The 19,943-nt window shown below is 47.6% G+C and overlaps 1 protein-coding gene across 10 annotated transcripts in view; it reads right to left on the bottom strand.

Moving 5' to 3' along the window:
* Positions 1-19,943, bottom strand: part of MTMR1 (myotubularin related protein 1) — a 61,243-nt gene that overhangs the window by 38,751 nt on the left and 2,549 nt on the right. For 2 of the 10 annotated variants that reach the window (XR_007132910.1, XM_047765780.1), the window contains exons 1-5: positions 9,135-9,635; positions 6,701-6,724; positions 6,076-6,102; positions 4,551-4,601; positions 711-786 (exon numbers count right to left, since the gene is read on the bottom strand). Coding sequence is in view for 9 of the 10 variants with exons in the window: in XM_047765780.1 (XP_047621736.1) it covers positions 711-786; positions 4,551-4,601; positions 6,076-6,102; positions 6,701-6,724; positions 9,135-9,431 (475 nt within the window). In the remaining variant the exon portion in view is untranslated. Of the gene's footprint in view, positions 1-710; positions 787-3,073; positions 3,843-4,550; positions 4,602-6,075; positions 6,103-6,700; positions 6,725-9,134; positions 9,636-16,214; positions 16,321-17,255; positions 17,748-19,943 lie in introns of those variants that run through there. The other 8 variants (XM_047765788.1, XM_047765784.1, XM_047765781.1 and 5 more) reach the window with 8 other exon arrangements.

Genomic DNA, 19,943 nt, shown 5'->3' with positions numbered 1-19,943 from the left:
GAGCAGGCCAGGCAGCGGAGCCGCTGTTGGAGGGCTGCGCAGGAGAGCCCAGCTACTCCGACATTCTGGACACACGGTGGCTGAGACCGGGCACGCCCCTCTGGGCGGGAGCCGGGAGGGAAGCAGGCCCGCCAGACCCCAAGCTGGCCAACGCCCAGACGCCCTCCCGCCCCCCACGGCACAGGGCACGGACCTGCTGAAATGCCTGGCCGTCCACCCTGGGGAAACGGGGAGCCCTCTGGCCATCGCCCTGACAATCCACGGTGGCAACACAGGCCCTCTTCCTGCACGAAAACTGTACTCTCTGGACCCTTAGAAGCCACTAAAACTTCTCTGCCAAGTTCTCAAAACCATATGACCTGCATCGGCCAGCAATACATTTTCCTTAGAGCAAAGGATTCCAACAAGCAGTGAACTGACGTTGCCACGAGAGTCTGATCAGGCTCCCGCTCATCGGGAAAAGCTGGCCCCTCTTGCGCTGGTGCTGCCCCCTAAGACTCCACTGGCGCTTAAAGTGGTCCCCTGCAGTCAGCCTCTTATCTCTTAGGGTCACGAAGACAGGAACAAGAATGAAGAGGTCTAGTCCATTTGTCCCCTCATCAAATCGGTCCGGCTGATCTCCAGCACATATACCACCCATGCTTGTGAGTAAAGTGCCATTTCATTTTAGGGATCTCTTTATATAAGCAAAGTGTACCCCTTAAACTTACCAATGGCCTTGATTGATTCTCCCGGGAAAAGTGGCGCTTCTTCCATCTGTGCCAGCTTATTTCCATCCCTTAGAGCCTGGCAAGAAACCAAACGGGAGTAAATCTCACTTTGCATCTGTGTACCCTGGGGGGAAGACTTGTGAGTTCTGTGCTCTTTGCCACAAAGGCTACAGAAGCGTGCAAAGTGTAATGCCCCCTCCCCTTACAAGACAATTTAAAGCTCAGCATCACAGGACACCATGCTGCATATTCTAGCAAGTTGTTACACATATTTCAAGTTCACAGTTAGAAAGCATTAATACAGAAATGGCTTGACATGACAGATAGATACTGTAATCACTACACAGACAGCTATTACAAGGTGCCTCCAGAATTTGGAAGAAAGGTCAAAAAAGGTTACCTTCTGAGCATGAAACTAATATGAATAAAGTCAACATTAGATGCAGATGCTTAGCTCGCTGTAGAAATGGCCCAGCTATGACGCTGCCTGGGCAATCCCAAAGTCTCATTTAAGAAACCAGGGATGGGTCTCTTACTAAGGAAAGCCCTAGGCTTTGCTGCTGCAGCCCAGCTACCAGTGTTGCACAAAGCGTAGGAGGGAGACTGGGCGAGTGCACTGCGTAGGTGGGTATCCCATCCAGCCCCCGAGACTGCGCCCTCATCTGGCAGACAAGAGAATTTCAACCGCTCCTGTAGAGCAGGGTGCATGGATCTGGTTTCTCCCAAGTCAGTTCGCTCTGCCCTGATCACAGGCTCACCAAGCCAATTGCTCATCAGGTGTCAGGCTTCCTGCTATAGTGACACTAGGGAGAGGATGTCCTGGCTGACTGGAAAGATATATGCCCACCTTTCTAGATGTCCAGATTGGCATCGTGGCCCAGTAGCCACTCTCCTGTGAGTTTGGTTGGCTAGTGCCAGATAACTCGGGGGAACTGAGAAAATGGCTTTCTCAAACTACTAGGAATCAGAGCCTGAACTCCGTGCCTGTTCCAAGGTACTGCCACGGAGATGCTGCCATGGAAACTGGGCACTTTCTCCGGGGCATGTCTGACATAAAGCGCACAAGGGGTTCCCTGGTGGCTCTGCAGGTTAAGGATCTGGCGTGGTCACTGCTGTGGCTCTACTTACAGCTGTGGCACAGGTTTGATCCCTGGCCCAGGAACTGCCATATGCCACAGGCGCGGCCAAAAAACAAAAACAAAAGAAGAAGGTGTTCAAAACCGCAGCAATTTCCAAGCTGTGTTTTTCGGAGCATTAAATTCCCAAGAGATGTGAATAGAATTTTTCTGAGAACTTTGTGAAAATACTGGGTTAACAAAAACAAGTTCAGCTGGGTTGTTTCTGCTTTTCCCCGGGGAGACTAGTCTTAGCATGCTGGCGTAGGCAGAATCAGCAAGAGGGCACGAGAGTCGCTGCATTCCCCACCTAGTCCAGCAGGGGCCGCTTTCTCCTAAAGAGACCTGTCAGCATCAGGAGGCCACCAGGGTTCGTGGAAAACAGACTGGACCACACTGAGTTTTCAGCATGATTTTGTGAAGCAAAATGTTAAAAATAGATATCTTCTTATAATTCTGATCTAAATTATTGAAACTTCAAAACAACTGCTTTTCACAGTTGTAAGGACATTTCAATAGATTTTATAAAGGGACTTAAAGGTCAATTTTAAAACACTATACATGGTAGTTTCATCCGCTTTTACGAAATAAAGGAAAAAGTCAAAATATGAAGAGCAAACTCAATGCTAACTCTTGGGAAAGGTATGTCTGCTCCGGGAAGGCACAGAAGGACATGGTCCCTCCTCCTCCTCATCAATAAACACGGCTAAAATCGTACAGATTCGCACTCATGGTTACCTCCAAGCAATCTTATTCGGGTTGAATTTTTAGCCCCGGTAGGCTTTTAAGACACTTCGCAGTCAACGTTTTTAGGGACGTAGACAACTGCTAATGGGGGCCTGAGGAAGCATTTGCGGATTCCTTTATACTCACACCTGATTTGGAAATGCATCAATATTTATACTTTTAAATGTCCAGTTTTAGAAACACTTCAAAAAATCAGGAGTCCTGACAGAAGTCTTATTTTGAAAGTCTGCTTTCTTTAATTTATTGCCTGAACTAGTGGCCAATTTTACAACATAGTTACAAAGTGAGAAAACGAATCAGTATTCAAGTTTTAAATTACTTGAAAAGCTACACTGTTAAGGCTGATTTTAATGGCTGAATACGACCATACATCATACAGACGTAAATTCCTTAGTGGATGTTTAAAAATAAACGGGACTAGGGTATTTTGAAATGTATTTACTAAAGCCAGCTGTGCTCCTCCACTGCCTGTGTGTCGGGGTGGGCGGCAATCTGACTCACGGGAAGCTTTACAGCAAAGCCACGTCAGACACTGTAACGTCCTCAACCCAGGACTAAGAGAGCGCTGTCGATGGGACGCAGCAGTGACTGGGACCACTTGGAGAATGTCCAAGGCTCTCGAGACAGAGGCTGGAGACCAAACGTTTCTCTTCTCTTCTGACAGTCAGGTTAAATGTGGCTTCAAATACCTGTACGTCATATGCGGCATGAATGTGCTGGTCAGAGAGAGCGAGAGCAAACCTCTCACCGGTGATAACCAACTCCGGGACATGCTTTTTAAGGGATGAAAAGGCAACTACCGGACTAAACCAACCGACCCACCAATGCTTCGGACATCCCCACAAAAGGTTCACTGAGTACAGGAAAGACAGTTAGCTTTAGCATGGGAATCGAGGAGGAGAAACGGTTCTTCGAGGCTCATTGGTGGGTGAGGACAGTAGATTCCCTCTGCGAAGCCGGTGTTAGGAGATAGGACTCACGCAGGTGCTATATTGAGCCGTGACTGCAACTTCCAAGTTGCACAGGACATGATTTGACCCTTGATTTATCCAACCCATGTAGAGCATAATTAAGGAAAGGAACATGCTTAGGGGTGGCATGCATCTCGTGGATACACCCAGTCCTCTCGGTGCCTCGGCCGAGGGCTTCTCTCTGATGATCTCGTCCCAACCCTGATTTGGCAACCCCGAAAGTCCAGCTGAAGGCCCATCGACATCCTGGCCTCTCTACTCTTTTCACCCCCTCCTGAACGGGGGCTGCCGGCAGGGGCGGGGGGGGGGGAATGGGGGAGGGGAGAGTCTCTCTCTAAGAAAGTAGTGGTTTGCAAACTGGGCTCCTCAAGATGCTCCCGGGGTCACCAAAGGAGGGTGGGCTGGGCAAAGGCACGGCGGGCACGAGGACTTTGCCACGCTTTCTAGCAGTTGCATATACTGAGTTTCTACCTAAGCTTGGGAGGACCTTCTGCTGTTTTAAGACTCCAGAGAGTCCAGAGGTACCGAGCAAAGAGTAAGCACCCAAGAAACCTCGATGAAGGACTGTGTTCTTCTGATTAGTAACTAGAAAATATATGGACTCATTCCACAATTAGCCACGGGTGCCGGGTGATGTGCTGGGTACAGACCTTGCAAATTTGGATAAAGCAACGTCTGCACCCTCGAGGAGCACCCCTGGCATATGCATCTGTCCCTTCTGAGTCTTTGTAAAGGCGCTTCAGAATCCGGAGGTGACTGAGGCTCGTCAACCTCATCGGTCAACCTCTGGGGAAACCCAGAAGCAGAGACGACCAAATTTCTAGGTGACAAAATGTTGGATAAACCAATTTTTGCAAATAATGTCATGATGGAATCTACCAAACTCAGACAGGAGAGTACTACCGTAGCGGTAAAAGCATTTGCTTATTGCCTAGAAGTCTAGTATGAAATGGCTTCTAAATACACGGTCGGTAACTACAAACAGATGAACACGTAGAACTTGCCACCTGCTCAGCGTCAGCTTCAGAAGGGTAGCCATTGTGTTCTTCCTGAAGCTCCTGCACAGCACCAGGTGCATGGACAAGAAAAGGCAAAGAGGGGGAAGAAACACGTGCAAACAGACAGGTGAAAGGACAGAAGTTCTTTTTTAAAGAGACAGTAAGCATGTAAAAGTCGACACACCTTTTACGGCTTTGCAAATCACAACCTTTTCCCCCTCGGAGTTAAGGAAATAACGTGTGGGCCATCTATAGCATCCTCGGCCTAACATGGAGTATCTATTCTGTGTTTGTGTTTGGGGTAGAAAAATGAAAAGCAAACAGACATCATGGATTTCAAAGAACGTACTATCTGTTTAAAAGCCAGCAATCCTGTAGCGTACAGCAAAGAAACAAAATACCAGGCACGTAACATGCTCATAAAATAAAACACACCAGAGAAACCGGGTCATGGACAAAATCAAGCCAAAACACAGAGGCGGTTCCTAGACATGTGTTTTCAATGTGGTAAGAATTCACATACTCTAAGGAACTATCATGCTGTCCAGGGGTCAACGCCACTGGCACTGGCAGGAGGGCCACACACATGCGCATGCGCACACCCGGTGCTGGAGTCACGATTCTCCAGACCCGTACACACCCTCCGTCACTTACTGCTAATTACATCGCGTGAGTTACACATCAATACCGCATCAAGTATTTCTTATCACAGTATCAACGTGCTTCAAAGAAACAGCTAAAACATCGCATATCTTGACTGAAACGCTTTCCAATCCCTTTACACGTACACTGTTCTGAATTTTTTGTAGAATCAGTTTTCGAAACTTTAAAAACCTGCACTTTTAGTTTAACAAGTGGTATAATGAGTATGAATATTGAGGATGACCCCTTTTGAAAGTTGTATCAAGCCTCTGGGGCTGAGAATATTAAAATTCAGCATCAATATACTTCTCCTTCGAGAAACTTTGGTTCCAATGACCTTAAAAAGCAAGCAGTGGAGGCGTAGCAAAGCTTTTAAAGCATTTACTCTCTTCCCGCCTTTCATTTTTGTCAGTAAAATAGTACTTAATATATTTTTATACTTTATCATCAGAATGAATTTAAGTACACAGTTGGTACTGCTACCCTTCAAAGCAGGACAATTTTTAAAATGCAGCCAGTTTGTTGAAATTTCCATTTTTTTAAATACAAAGAAAATGGAATCATTCTTTGATCAGAAATTTAAAAACAGAAGAATGAATGACTAAACAACCAAAAACCACGCAGCATTTCAAAGTCCATGCACGTGTACAGCCCAACACGAATGTTTAACAATGTGAATTGGTGAAAGAAAACGATTCCCATGAGCAAAAGAGGACGTGGTGAAAACAAAATTAAACAAAGACAGACCAACTAGAATAAGAATCTGATTTAGCCTGCTTATTTTTTTTACTACTTCATTGGCTTCGATAGGATTAAAACACATTGTTTTCACTTAAAGGAAATAGGTTAATTGTCAACATTTGATACTCAGGTTTAAATGCATGCACATTACCAATCTTTGTCTTGCTTTATGAATATTCTGAAATAAAGGGGAAGGAACATCATGAAGAAAACATAAGCTATAATCCACTAGCTGTAACAGCTACTTCTGTCTTTTAAATGGGGCTGATGTTGCTAAATTTATCTTCAAGATTAGCACTTCTGCTTTGGGGATTCGGCATGCAAACATGAAATCTTACTTGATCTTGTCCTCGAGACTTGAAATCTTACTCAGATCTCTTACTCAGGGTGGATAACAACTGACCACTTTGTTGCTGCTGCTGCTGTTAGATCTTTAGCATGAATTACACAAAGAGCAAGGTTAAAAGAGGATTCTGTAGGCCTAGCTTTATAAGCCCCTGCCATGAATATCCATTGGGTCAGAATTCATGTAACACAACAAAAGGCAGTACTGCACATCCTGCCCTCACACACATTGGCTTTTTCGCACATCAAGACACTGTAACAAATAAAGCATTTCTAGTGAACACTTAAAGCTATGACACAGCAGAGCAAATTGATCCGAGTGACTCATAAAACCAGTGAGAAGGTAAAGAACACTAAATAGACTAGGGATTCGATAAAGCACAGAGACACACGAGTGGGAGGCCCGTCTGCTGAAAGCCAAACATCCTTACCCTGATATCAGGCCTCCTGAAAACCTGTCAGTTAAAACACAGAATATCATCATTGACCTGTGAACGATCCTGTGCCCGCGCAACAGCCTGGTCCTCCAAGTAACAGCAAGCGGGTCGATCCTAACCCATTTGCCCTCTAAGTTTCATTCAATAGCCAATCAATCCTAAAACATTTGTCCTGTAATTTTCAGGCAAGTCTATGATTTGGAGAAACTTATCACCCTCAGGCTGAGACAAACTACATTATTGTAAATACAAACCCCTTCTGTCAAGCGCTATTACAAGACAATGTGAACAGGCTGTGTTTGAAAAGTTCATTTGTGTGTCTGTTTGGAATACTGAATGCCTTTTCCCCATAGAAACAATGATATAAAAAGGCGGTTCTGCTCCCAAACCAGCCCACAGAAACCAAACAAAACCGAACCAAGAAACCACAAAAGCGCCCACAGCTGACGCCGAGCACGGCTCCGCTATGGCGTTAATGGTCGGTCAACTCACAAAGCCGAGGTGACCACAAATCTTGACCCAGTTTCTATAGGAATTCTACTTCCAACTCGCACTTGGGACTCCAGAATACACCTCCCCGAGGTGGCCGCCCCCCAGGGAGAAGGTGCCCCTCTGTCACACCAGCGCTGCTGCACCGGGAAGGGGTGACCCCAGGTGGGAAGGTGGGGGGGGCTCCGGGCAAGGGGAAGCCAAGCTCTACTAAATTGGGACAGTGATGCCCGCGAGGTTATTGCTGTCGCTCCTCCTTGGACGTGCAGCACAAGCATTCGGGGAGCCCTGGGGAGGGAAAACGGTTCCCCATCCTAGAGTCTGAACTCCGATCGTCGTTACCCAGGCTAGAACACGGGATGTTCTATGGAAAGCAGATTACTAAAAAAGAATCACCAGAGGTTCCTACCAGCTGTATAGGTTTTACTGAGGACAGATAAGAAGATCACATGAATGCAAGGACATGCACTTCAAAAAACATCGTGGTATCCTCATTAAAAGAAAATACTCTTTAAAGTAAAAAGAGCATCTGAATTAAGTGTTGCCATAGCTCAAAGAGAATTAAAGCCCAGACGTTCCTAAATAAAGACTATTTAGACGAAGAAGCTTAAACCTGGCCTTTTTTTTTTTTTTTTCTGGAGGGTGGTGGTGACGAATGTTTACCATCTTAGTTGTGGTGGTAGTTTTACAAATGTGCACCTAGCAAAACTGAGCAATTTGTATAGTACAAATATGGGAAGTTTATCATTTGTTAATTACAACAGGAAGGTTGATACCAAATAAATACAATAAATGCTTATGTCAATTTAAAAAAACTCAAAATAGAGTCTCTTCTCCCGAGCTTCATTCCTCAGTGATAAGCATGTTTATGACTCGACCTATTTTGAAATCAGAACACTTCCATAACTATAAGTATGGTTACACCACTGCTTTTTTTTTTTTTTTTGGCTTTTTAGGGCCACACCCGTGGCATATGGAGGTTCCCAGGCTAGGGGTTGAATTGGAGCTACAGCTGCTGACCTACACAGCCACAGCAACACCAGATCCAAGCCGCATCTGCAACCTACACGACAGCTCACAGCAATGCCGGATCCTTGACCCACTGAGCAAGGCCGGAGATCGAACCCAAAACCTCATGGTTTCTGGTCGGATTCGTTTCCGCTGCGCCACAACGGGAACTCCCACCACTGCTTCTTGATGTGTCAACTTTAAACAGTAGCTAGTGACCTCCCGTTCTAAAAGATGAGAAAATAAGCTTTCTCAAACAACGGCCACCCTCTTGCCAATCTCTGCTGATTGAAATTTTCATCTTTAGTTCTTTTATTTACCTTCTTTCTGCAGCAGGTACATCATTAAAAAAAAAAAAAAAAACTCATGTGATGATTCTTCCGGGGCAGAGAGTCTTCTAAGAACCATGTATGTATCAACTCATTCCCAGAGCGACGTTGTGACATAAAAAACTATTACTGGCCCCATTTTTGGATGAGGAAACCAAGGCACAGTTAAGAAATCTGGCCAAGATCAGGGTGTGAGGCAAGTACTTAAACCAGATGGTCTGCTACGGGCCTCAGCGGGAGCCGCTATAATTAAGGCACAGAAACTGGAGCCTCCCCGCGCAGAGCGCTCCCGACTCCCTGGAGGGCTGATGAAGCAAACACCGCCACTGCCTCTCGGCTCCCTTCTCCTCCCCGCCGCCAAACCTCCGCTCCAGCGAGTTATTTTCACATTTGTTCTGTAACTACAGTTACTCTTTCAATGTTTGGTCTATAAAGTGACAGTAACAACTGCAAACTAAAAAGGCAGCATCCACAAGCAGTGAAATGGGGCCTTACGTGTAGGAGATACACCGCTGTCACCAGGCCTTCGCTCCCGGAAGGAGAAACCAACCCAAACGGGAAGCGGTGGGAGAGCCCGGCTGCGGCCCGCACACCCTCCTCACCTGTCGCCCAGAACCCTCGGCGCTCGAGTGAGGCCAGGCCGCTCGGGGGAGGCTCGCCTGACTTGATCCCCCCGCGGTTCTCTCTGTCAGGCACACAGAGAAGTTCATTTTCTTCTTCTGGACTCTGATTCTGATCGCGGCCAAAGGAGAGAGCGGTGGTTTGTAGTCAGGAGGCCTGGGGCCAGCTGTCGCCGGCAGATGCAGGCCTCTGCATCTGTATGTTGGCACACACGCAGGAGGAGTGGGGTCCAGGAAGGACAGCCAGGTCCTGGCCAGTTCTCGAACCCGAGCAGTCATTTCAGCTTCACTGGAAGACTTGAGAAAACATCTCCCAACCTAGGCCTAGGAGGGCAAGTGGGCTCCGTGGTTAAAAAAAGTTTTCAAGCTCCGGGACTGGAATCTTGCGTCCAGTGCTGACTGACCTCAGGCAGCCACACAGGCCTCGGGGCCTAGTCTCCTCCTCCACCTCGCTGATGCTGACCGCACCTTCCTCCCAGGCACCTGCGAGGGTTAAACCGGGTGGCGCAACTGTACCTGCAGTGCATAGTCCTCACGAAGCGGGGGCTGTTCGTGTCAGTACCATTTAGGCGGCCTTTTTTTATTTTTTATTTTTTTTTTGTCTTTTTGCCATTTCTTGGGGCCGCTCCCACGGCATATGGAGGTTCCCAGGCTAGGGGTCGAATCGGAGTTGTAGCCGCCGGCCTACACCACAGCCACAGCAACACGGGATCCGAGCTGCATCTGCGACCTACACCACAGCTCATGGCAACGCTGGATCCTTAACCCACTGAGCAAGGCCAGGGATCGAACCCGCAAACTCATGGTTCCTACTCGGATTCGTTAACAACTGTGCCATGACAGGAACTCCCTAGGCGGCCTTTTTAAATCGATGGGCTGCAGCCTCCCCAACTCTCACAGCAACTCTCTTGACCTGCCCTACATCCCCTGTCAACTCCTACACATGCCCAAAACCTACAAGAAGGTGCAAAAACCTGAATAAATCTCTTTAACAACGCAAGAAGACTGCCTAAAAGTTTATTTGGTCTTTGACCCTGTTTTTCCGATGCAGGGCTCCTAAAACCGTTGAAATTTCCTGAGTGATAGGTGTGTCTTCTCTTCTAAAGAAGTGACTCTTGGTGGGCTCCTGGATGGAGGCTGGTTACAGGAACAACCAAACCATGATGCAAAGCCAGCAACTTCCAGCTCCACTCCCCATCCTCTGGAGAGGGGAGAGGGGCTGCAAAATGAGTTGATAATTGATTATGCCTATTTAATGGCCTCCATAAAAAGCCCTACACCATAGGGTGCGGTGAGCTTCTGGGCTGAAGGCATCCGAATGCTGGGAGGGTGGTGCCACCGAACTCCATGGAGACAGAAGCTCCTCATCTCGGGACCCTCCCAGAGGGGACTATGTGTCTCCTCATCAGGCTGTTCATCTTTATTCTTTTTTATGTCCTTTATTCTATAATGGCCCAGTAAACCTGTTTACTAGGGTTTTATCAGTTGTTCTAGCAAATGATCCAGCTTAAAGACAGAGTCGGAGGAACCCCGAGTCTGTAGCCTTGGGACCCACTACTTGCAAGTGGCATCTGAAGCGAGAAGTCCTACGGTACTAAGACCTTAACCTGGGGGCTCTGTGCTAACTCCGGTTAGTCTCAGAATCGGATTGATTTGTAGAACACTCAGCTGGTGTTAGAGAATTGGACAGTGTGGGGGAAAAAACCCCACACACCTGGTGTCACGAGTATTCTAGGAGGGTGGGGATTCAAACCCAAGTTGACCGCTTTTAATCTCCCTCCATATGGCCCCGCCTAGACCTGTTCCCCTTCTGAGTAGGCTGAACATGCCCAGAAGGCCCTGCTCTGCCCGCCTGGCTCGTCCCCCCACACCTCGTTTCCTTGTCTCTGTCAGTGCTCAGCACACACAGTCCATAAATATTCCATGCGGCCCAGCCCGGCCCGGGCACACACTAGGAGCTCACGGCACATTTATGGACGTGGGCTGGCGTTAAAGCAATTAAAATATACTGCTCTTGTATTCATTTTGACATATTACATACATGCGCATAGAGTCATAGTGTACAGCAAATGAGCGCCGTACGCGTCCCACACATACGCTGCCCTTTTTAATACACTAAACCTCTGCTGTGACATCCATTACACACGCGGGAACGCCGAGGCTCAGCAAGGTAAAGTAACTTGTTGAGCAGCGAGTCAATCACAGGGCCAAGTGCCCCAACTCCAAATTTTATGATCTTTCTGATAAACCGCATAAGATGATTCTAAGTCAAGTAAATATCCGGCTTTTATCAATGAATTGAATCACTTTACTGAGCTCTACACAATTCAATTTAGTACAGGAGCCTCTTCATTTTCTCCTTGTACTTCAGAATGCTGGAAGGAGATCTAGCTACTCCACATGCAGGGACGACGGTAGGAGGAACAGGAGGAGAGCCTCAGAGGGGCAGTGATGATGCTGACAGAGCCAGAGGAAGGAGAACATCACACTAAAACTGCAGTGTCCCAATTTCCCGGGGGTTGGCCAGCATCAAATCCCTTTGGACAAAACAGAATCAAAGAATGTTCTAAAAAGAAAGGAATTTTAGAGACCTCAAATCTAATCCAAACTCTCTCATCCTCAGGCAAAAGGAAGCTGACACGCAGAGGTTATACAAGGTCACAAAGCCCACCGGCACCAGCTGCACTGCTCCGCCACGTCCCGCTTTCTCGGCCCAGTTCCACTTTGCAAACAATGGAAACCGATCAACTGTGTCATTTCTACTAATGGTTCCTAGAAATGTTTCATTACAACTTGTAACTACACGCTTTTTCATCTAATCTTTGGAACATTACATTCATGTCTTATTTTTAAATTTTCGGGCAAACTCAGGAGAGAGAGCTTTACACCCCCGTAAAAACAGAAGCAACTGAGTTAGCAGTAGGGAGGTGGGCAAACAAATCATTTTATTACATTTCTTCCAGTAGTCTTAATTATCAGGGAAATCTTCAGGATACTTGGTATTAAGGCCTACATTTATTTATTAATTTAATCCATAGTTCACATAATAGCTACCTTCTCTCAGAGTTCCCATCGTGGCACAGCGGAAACGAATCCGACTAGGAACCATGAGGTTGTGGGTTCGATCCCTGGCCTCACTCAGTGGGTTAAGGATCCGGTGTTGCCATGAACGTCGCAGACACAGCTCAGATCCTGCGTTGCTGTGGCTGTGGTGTAGGCCGGCAGCTACAGCTCCGATTCGACCCCTAGCCTGGGAACCTCCATATGCTGCAGGTGCAGCCCTAAAAAGCTCGCACACACAAAAAAATAGCTACCTTCTCTTCCACTTAGAACAAATGTTTTCCAAACTTCGTATACGACCTATACAAGTCAGGTTTGCTATATCTGCATATCGCCTGTACTAATATTTGTATTCAACTTTATATTGACTTTAAATCCGCTTTTTCATTTTTGCCTGGCTTTAAGCAGTAATATCCATTAAGTTACAACTTGGATGTGCCCGTTTTTCGAATCTACATGAAAGTCATTACACAACTGTTGAAGGATGTCCATGGACACACAAGCCATCGAAGCTCATCTCCTGTGATACCAGTGACGTTCTTACCATGCCTTGGGTGATCTGAGCCTCAGCTGACTGTCAATTTGTGATACGAGGACAGAGTAAAACAACTGTTCCCTAAACTCTCACACGAGTTGCTAATTACTGGGATTTGAGGGAATGTACCTGCAATGTATGGGCTCATCACCAATCTCAATAGACACTCACCTAGGGAAGCCTATCTTGCCATACTCTGCTGTGCACAGGACATACACGAGACTCGGTCTGCGCCGCCCTCAGAGATTCTGACTCACGTGGCAGGAGGGGGACCATGGAAGCTGCATTTCTGCCGGCGCCCCAGGGAGTGCAGGTGCCAGAACACCCAAGGGCCACATTTTGAAAAACAGTGAACAGGAAGGTGGGACAAAATTTTTAAAATTGCTCTAGCTTTTTAACAGGAGGACTTGGGTTCAAACCCCAAGTCTAACTGCATAATACTAAGCAACTGGCTTAACCTCTCGGAGCCTGCCTTTCCTCATCTGGGAAACAATGATCACGATGAAAGCTATCTCACTGGGTTGTTTAAAGAATTAAACAAAGGATATGTCAAAAAAGCCCTGCAAAACCATAGAGCCCTGTACATGCTGCAGGGTGGATGAGGATGAAGAGGGAGAACCACTCTCAGCAGCCTCCAGCTCAGAGCACAATCAGCACTTCAAGTCAGCATGCAAGGGCTCCGGGCCACGTAAGCATCGGTTCCCATTTAATCACTGACTTTGAGTTTAACCTCCAATAAGTTAACCCGCACATCGAGGGTGTATTTCAAATAACATATTTGCACAATATATAACTTCAAATAGTATCGACTGATGACTATAAATTAAGTACTGAAGGCGTTGTATCTGGACCTTCAGGGCCCACCCCAGGCAATGGCTCCCATGCTCGAGGTGTCCCAAAGGCCCCGTTAGTTACCTTGCTTTTTTAAGCACTATCTTGTAAGTAGCATGCAAAATTATCTGTGGTTTGGAAACATTTTATGCTTTTATTATTTAAGAAAAACGCTCTCCTTGAAGAAAATGTAAGTCCTGAATTATAAATTTAACACCAACGTTGCAGACCTGGCTACAGGGCAAACCTAACAAAGACAATGAGAAAACGTGCTCTTTTAAAATAATTCATCTAAAGCTCCAGCTATGATCTGATGCAGGTACTTAAAATTCAATTTACAAAATATGGAAAAGTCTTATTTTTTTCTGAATACCATCTGTTAAACCATTCCAACATGAGCTAATTCTGCTACACAAAATTTGTAAATAGACTAAAAATTTTCAAAAAACCCTTAGTTGCTTCATATTAAAGTATGGATTCCATCTGATCTATTCATGTAGAGGTTCAACAGCTATGCAAACAGTCACCATCCTTTTACGGAATCCACAAAGCACTAACAACTGCTCAACCACAATGAAAACATTACGGTTAACTCACAATTGTCCACAAAGAAAATCAATCCAAGGTCTGAGAGCCAGTCTCTGCTAATACAGGTCTTTGCGCCTCTCTGCTAGTGGGGCAGTTTCTCAGCTAAGGTGGGGGCAAGAGGGCAGCTGGGACCAGTCGGGTCAGCAACTGCTCAGTGACCAGCTACTCAGGCATAGGTGATGCAGCAAACACTTCTGCCACCGGGAAGCTGCATGTCTGCCAGCCGGAGGAGGGGCGGGGGATGTGGAACGGGAGCCTCCGCTGCTCCCATGCGGACAAACATGAAAACCAGGCAGCAGGGCAACCCGGTAAGGACTATACTGTCGCTCTTCAGGCGGGGCATGTTATCCGATTTCTCCGAATCTGCAGCCATGCTCTCCTTTGGCAGGCGTTATCCACAGCATCCAGAGGCTTAGATGAAGCAAGTGCAGCTCCAGAACCAAGCCTCAATTACACAGCCTCTGGACTCAGGTTCGGCACCTGTTACCTTACCAGCTAAGGAGGAACGGGGGCTAAAGCCCTGGAAGAAGACAGCTATTAAGAACGGCTTAGGATCGTTACTGTAGCTCTTGAACTCTTTGTAACATGTGAGGCCTGGCGAGGACCATGATTTTGAGAGCCAGTGACCTAGGGTAGCACAGGATATGAAATTTGCACATACTTGGGACAATCAATCCTCTCTTACTAGCAGGCAAAAATGACTATAATAAACTGAAAACTCAATTCAAGCAAACTCTACTACTGAAATGTAAACATGGTATCTTTTACGGTACCTGTTAATAGTTTCTGGATATTAAAACAAAGTTAGTCTGTAGCCTTAACAAAGATGGAGCACGCAAGCACTTTCTTTGTTAACTGATCCAACAAGAATATACTGAGCACCTGTTATGTTCCAGGACCCTGCTGGAGGAGCAGAGGTGAAAAAAAGAGCCCCAGTCTCTGTTGACAAGGAGCTTATCACTCTTAACTTTAGAATAAGCAGGGAATCCAACTTTTAAAATAAGCAAGAAGAAGAGTTCCCGTCATGGCTCAGTGGTTAACGAATCCGACTAGGAGCCATGAGGTTGCAGGTTCGATCCCTGGCCTCCCTCAGTGGGTTAAGGATCCGGCGTTGCCATGAGCTGTGGTGTAGGTCACAGACGCGGCTCGGATCTGGATCTGGCGTTGCTATGGCTCTGGCGCAGGCCAGCAGCAACAGCTCCGATTCGACCCCTAGCCTGGGAACCTCCATATGCCATGGGTGCGGCCCTGGAAAAGACCAAAAAAAAATTTTAAAATAAACAAGAAGAGATTTCTCAAATCAATAAGGATTTTTAAAATGAGGCTGCCTGGAGTTCCCGTTGTGGTGCAGTGGAAACAAATCTGGGTAGTATCCATGAGGATGCAGGTTTGATCCCTGGCCTCGCTCAGTGGGTTGGGGATCCGGCGTCGCCATGAGCTGTGATGTAGGTCGCAGATGCAGCTCGGATCCCAAGTTGCTGTGGTTGTGGTGTAGGCCAGCAGCTGTAGCTCCAATTCGACCCTATCCTGAGAACCTCTATATGCTGCGCGTGTGCCCCCCCAAAAAAGGAGCCTGCCCATACAACACTCTTGAGATTTTGCAAGTTTTTTGCATTCTAGTATCACTTGTTAATGCTAAAAACCCACTAGTAGTAAATAAACACAGAAACAAATTGTGAAGTTAGGGAAATACTAAATATGTTTTCTGAAATTCAGAATACTAACAAAAAATATAGGCATTTATTATGATAAAACCTAAAAATATAATATTTAATAAAATACATAATGAAATAATGAAACGGAATTGGATTTTTCAGAGAATGATCATAAAGTCAGCTTTTCCTCTCAATTATAAACCTGTGATCACATATACCAGATCCCAGCAGCATTTCTCTTCTAAAGTTCAGATCCAACAACAAACTTTCAGCCTTGTTCCCAAGTAAATGGCATTGAGCATCAAAGGGCCAAAGTCTCATGCAAATTAAAATTGCAAAGCTTCTGGGCTACTTAATACACTGGAAATGAAATAAGGACTCAATGCTGCTTACCTTGTAATCTCTGGATACATTTTCTGATGTCACTGAACCTGAAATCTGACTAGAAATTGTAGCAGCTATAAGCTGTTTACACCATTCAACATGTGATCCTGTAGGACTAAAAGAAATAGTGTGATTAAAATATTTGCAGACATAGGCTCTCATTGAAAAAGAGGGAGCGCTGACTGGGGATCTACGCGCGGTTCTTCTTTCTTAGAAAATGAACTTTAGGCCATTTGGTTACCTTTACATTTAGCAGAAGAACTGACATACCAACTGACAGCTAGGAAGTAAGATCAGGTTCCAGGGTGATTTCAATGAATCAACCAATTTATTTTAAGGTTATGATTCCAGGCCTTAGATAATTAAACATGTGATTTTTCAATCATTTAATAAACTATTAGGCACTTACCATTATATACCGTGAATATTCTTAATGTAATGGAAATGGAAAATTAATTCTGAAGTGAAATATTTATCTTACAGCATACGCTTTTTAAAAACGCAATCAATTTCATGTTGGTAGTTTCAAATCTAGAAAATAATGTAATTTCAAGTGACTCTTAATGGAGCAAAGCCAACTGCGTGATTTTAAAAAGAACAGACGGGTAAAGTTACATCTCAAGTGTAGCAAAATACTAGCACCTTGTCCGTCTATCTGTAAGCGCTTTGAAAACTTACAAAGGAGTTCCCATTGTGGCGCAGCGGAAACAAATCCGACAAGAAACCATGAGGTTTCGGGATCGATCCCTGGCCTCGCTCAGTGGGTTAAGGATCTGGCGTTGCCATGAGCTGTGTGTGGTATACGCCTCAGACGTGGCTCAGATCTGGCGTTGCTGTAGCTGTGACATAGGCCAGTAGCTACAGCTCCGATTTGACCCCTAGCCTGGGAACCTCCATATGCTATGGGTGCGGCCCTAAAAAGACAAAAGACAAAAAATAAAATAAAACAAAATAAAATAAAATACACCTATATGCTATAAAATTGGGTTGTGATGATCACTGTACAACGATTAAAAAAAAATACACCTAAAAAAAAAAAAGAAAACTTACAAAAGGCCCTTCGGGTCCATCATCACATCAGAGCCTGCCGACCACAGTGTGATGAGAAGGCAGAACAGGGACCAGCCAACAGGATTCTGAGATGAGCAGAGCGAGGTACGGAGGTGACATGGCCCGTCAGAAAGGGGCGGGCCTGCCTCCAGCTCCTTCCAGGATATGGTACCACCAAAAGTGACCAACCCGCCGAGTCAGAGGGCAAAGCAGAGCCCAGCGCCACAGACACCAGCCACCGCCTCACGTGAGAACACAGCAAAGCAGAGCAAGCGGCATCTTCCACTTACGCGCTGCTCTGCAGCGACCAAGGCATCTCTATACATGGCCCTACCCAGCCTCGAGGGGACCCACCGTACAGATGAGAAAACTACGGCTCTAGTATTTGACCAAGGGCACAGGGCTGGCAAGAGGTAGGGCTGCGCTCACCTGACTCAAAGGACCATGTAAGCAAACCAGGCAGTGAGGGAATTAAAAACTGCCCCCCCCCCAAAAAAAAAGGAGTTCCCGTCGTGGCGCAGTGGTTAACGAATCCGACTAGGAGCCATGAGGTTGCGGGTTCGGTCCCTGCCCTTGCTCAGTGGGTTAACGATCCGGCGTTGCCGTGAGCTGTGGTGTAGGTCACAGACGCGGCTCGGATCCCGCGTTGCTGTGGCTCTGGCGTAGGCCGGTGGCTACAGGTCCGATTCGACCCCTAGCCTGGGAACCTCCATATGCCGCAGAAGCGGCCCAAAGAAATAGCAAAAAGACAAAAAAAAAAAAAAAAAACTTCCCCAGGGGCCAGGCTCCTCTCTCAACCCATCCAAGCACTGAAGAAATAAGTAAACGGGCAGAAGACACTCCTGAAAGTGTACCCTGCAGGCAGCTTTTACTGTAAACAGTGTTCCAGACCTTGGAAAATCTCAGCATTAATTAAATCCCCACTCTTGCGTATCGGGAGGAGAGAAAAACCTGGAATCCCTCAGCAGTAGGTAAAATCACCTCTCTGACAGCCCTCCATCTGCGAGGCCGAGGCCGGAGAATTAAGCGAAGGCATTCACCGACTGGGCAGACGTTCCTATCACGTGCCAAGAACCCATTCACCACAACTGGTAACTCAGAGGAAGAAGGAGGGGTATTAGTTCCCTTTCGAAGGCCGAGTCAACTTTATCGCCTGGTTATTTCACACTTTTCTGGCCACATTGCCTTTTTCTCTGCCAGCACCTACCCTGATGGCAAATCCGACAGTAGGAACCCGCCTGTCCCCTGTTCCGGGGACATGCTGTTACCATCTGCACAGCACCTCCCGCTTCCTCGGACAAGGACACTTCTCTCTACTGGCGGGGGCTGCTCCTCCCCACTGCGAGGGATTCTGTGCCAGAGAAGGGGGGCTGACCGGGGCTCCTCCTGCCCCCTGCCCCCCACCCCCGGCCGGGCCACTCCCCCCCCCCAAATGAAGAGTAAGACACGAAAAGAGCAGCGACGGGGGGGGGGGGGCCAACAGCGAGCGCTGTGTGCAACGCTGGCTATAAATGCACCCGCGGCCATCCTGCCTCATCTGCAGCAGAGATGGGAGCCCAGACACTTCCTTTCTGACTTGAGCTAGAATGGTGGTGTGGTTTCGGTACCTGCAACCAGAAGCATCCCGGCCAACAGAGCTATAAACAGTGTGGTGTGGTGGGCTGGTAGACAGAAGGCCTGGATCCGGGTCCTGTTTCTGTCACCAGCTAGCTCCGTGACCTTGAGCAAGCCACATCCTCTCGCGGGCCCGCAGCCCTGACAGCATTAAGAGAAGTACACTATTCAGAAGAGGTGGGAGGGCCCACAGTCCGGGGCACGGGTGAGCTACGTCCCATGGAGCCAGCTTCTTCTCTCAGGGCCGCTCTTGAAAGATGGTGAACCAGGGCTGGGCGCGTTTCCCATCCTCCCTCTCCCTAGTCCGGGCCGCCTCCCTCCACGCGCCTGCCGCCAACAACCACTTGAGGCTGGGGGCTCCCAGCTTTATTCTCCAGCCTGGACTCTCCTGACCCCACAAAGACACCTCCCCTAGCTGGTCCCTGAGACCCTGCCAGCTCCACCTGTCCAAACCAGCGTCAGCCGCCCTGCCTGCAACCTGCTCCTCCACGCACACCCCATGTTCCCCAAGTCAGGGAAAAGCCCAGCCTTGCCCGGGCACCCCAGTCCCCAAAGCCTGGGCTGACCCTGGAGGCCACGCCTGCTTGGCTCTCACGTCTGAATGCTCGCCAAGTCTCCTCGCTCTGCTGTGCTAAGTATCTGAGAACACCCCCTGCCCGTGCCCAGCCCACGCCCGGCATCGGCATCGGTGTGTTCTCCTGCCTCGGGAACTCAAACCCCAGCTCTGCGCCCAGGCCTCCCAAGTCCAGTCCCCAGCCCGGACACCACTCCGACCAACCGCCGCTTTGACGTCGGCTCTGGGACATCCAACTGACTGACACGTCCAGGCTGAGAGCCTCCTACCGCCCTAACCCTGCTCCAGTTGGGGGGCTTCTCCATCTCTGCCACGTCGCCGTCCGCAGGCCAGAAACACCGGGCTCGTCCCTGATTCTTCTCTTCTCCCCAACCAGCAGCCTTCGGCGAACCCTACTGGCTCTGCCCTGCAGGCTCTCCCAATCACAGCTCGACTCTGCCCACGGCTCGGGTCTAAGCCTCCATCCCCTCTGGCTCTGAGGAGCGCAGAAGCCTCCGAGC

Source organism: Phacochoerus africanus, chromosome X (assembly GCF_016906955.1).
Source record: "Phacochoerus africanus isolate WHEZ1 chromosome X, ROS_Pafr_v1, whole genome shotgun sequence".
Taxonomy (NCBI): Eukaryota; Metazoa; Chordata; class Mammalia; order Artiodactyla; family Suidae; genus Phacochoerus; species Phacochoerus africanus.
This window is presented reverse-complemented; position numbering and strand designations above follow the sequence as displayed.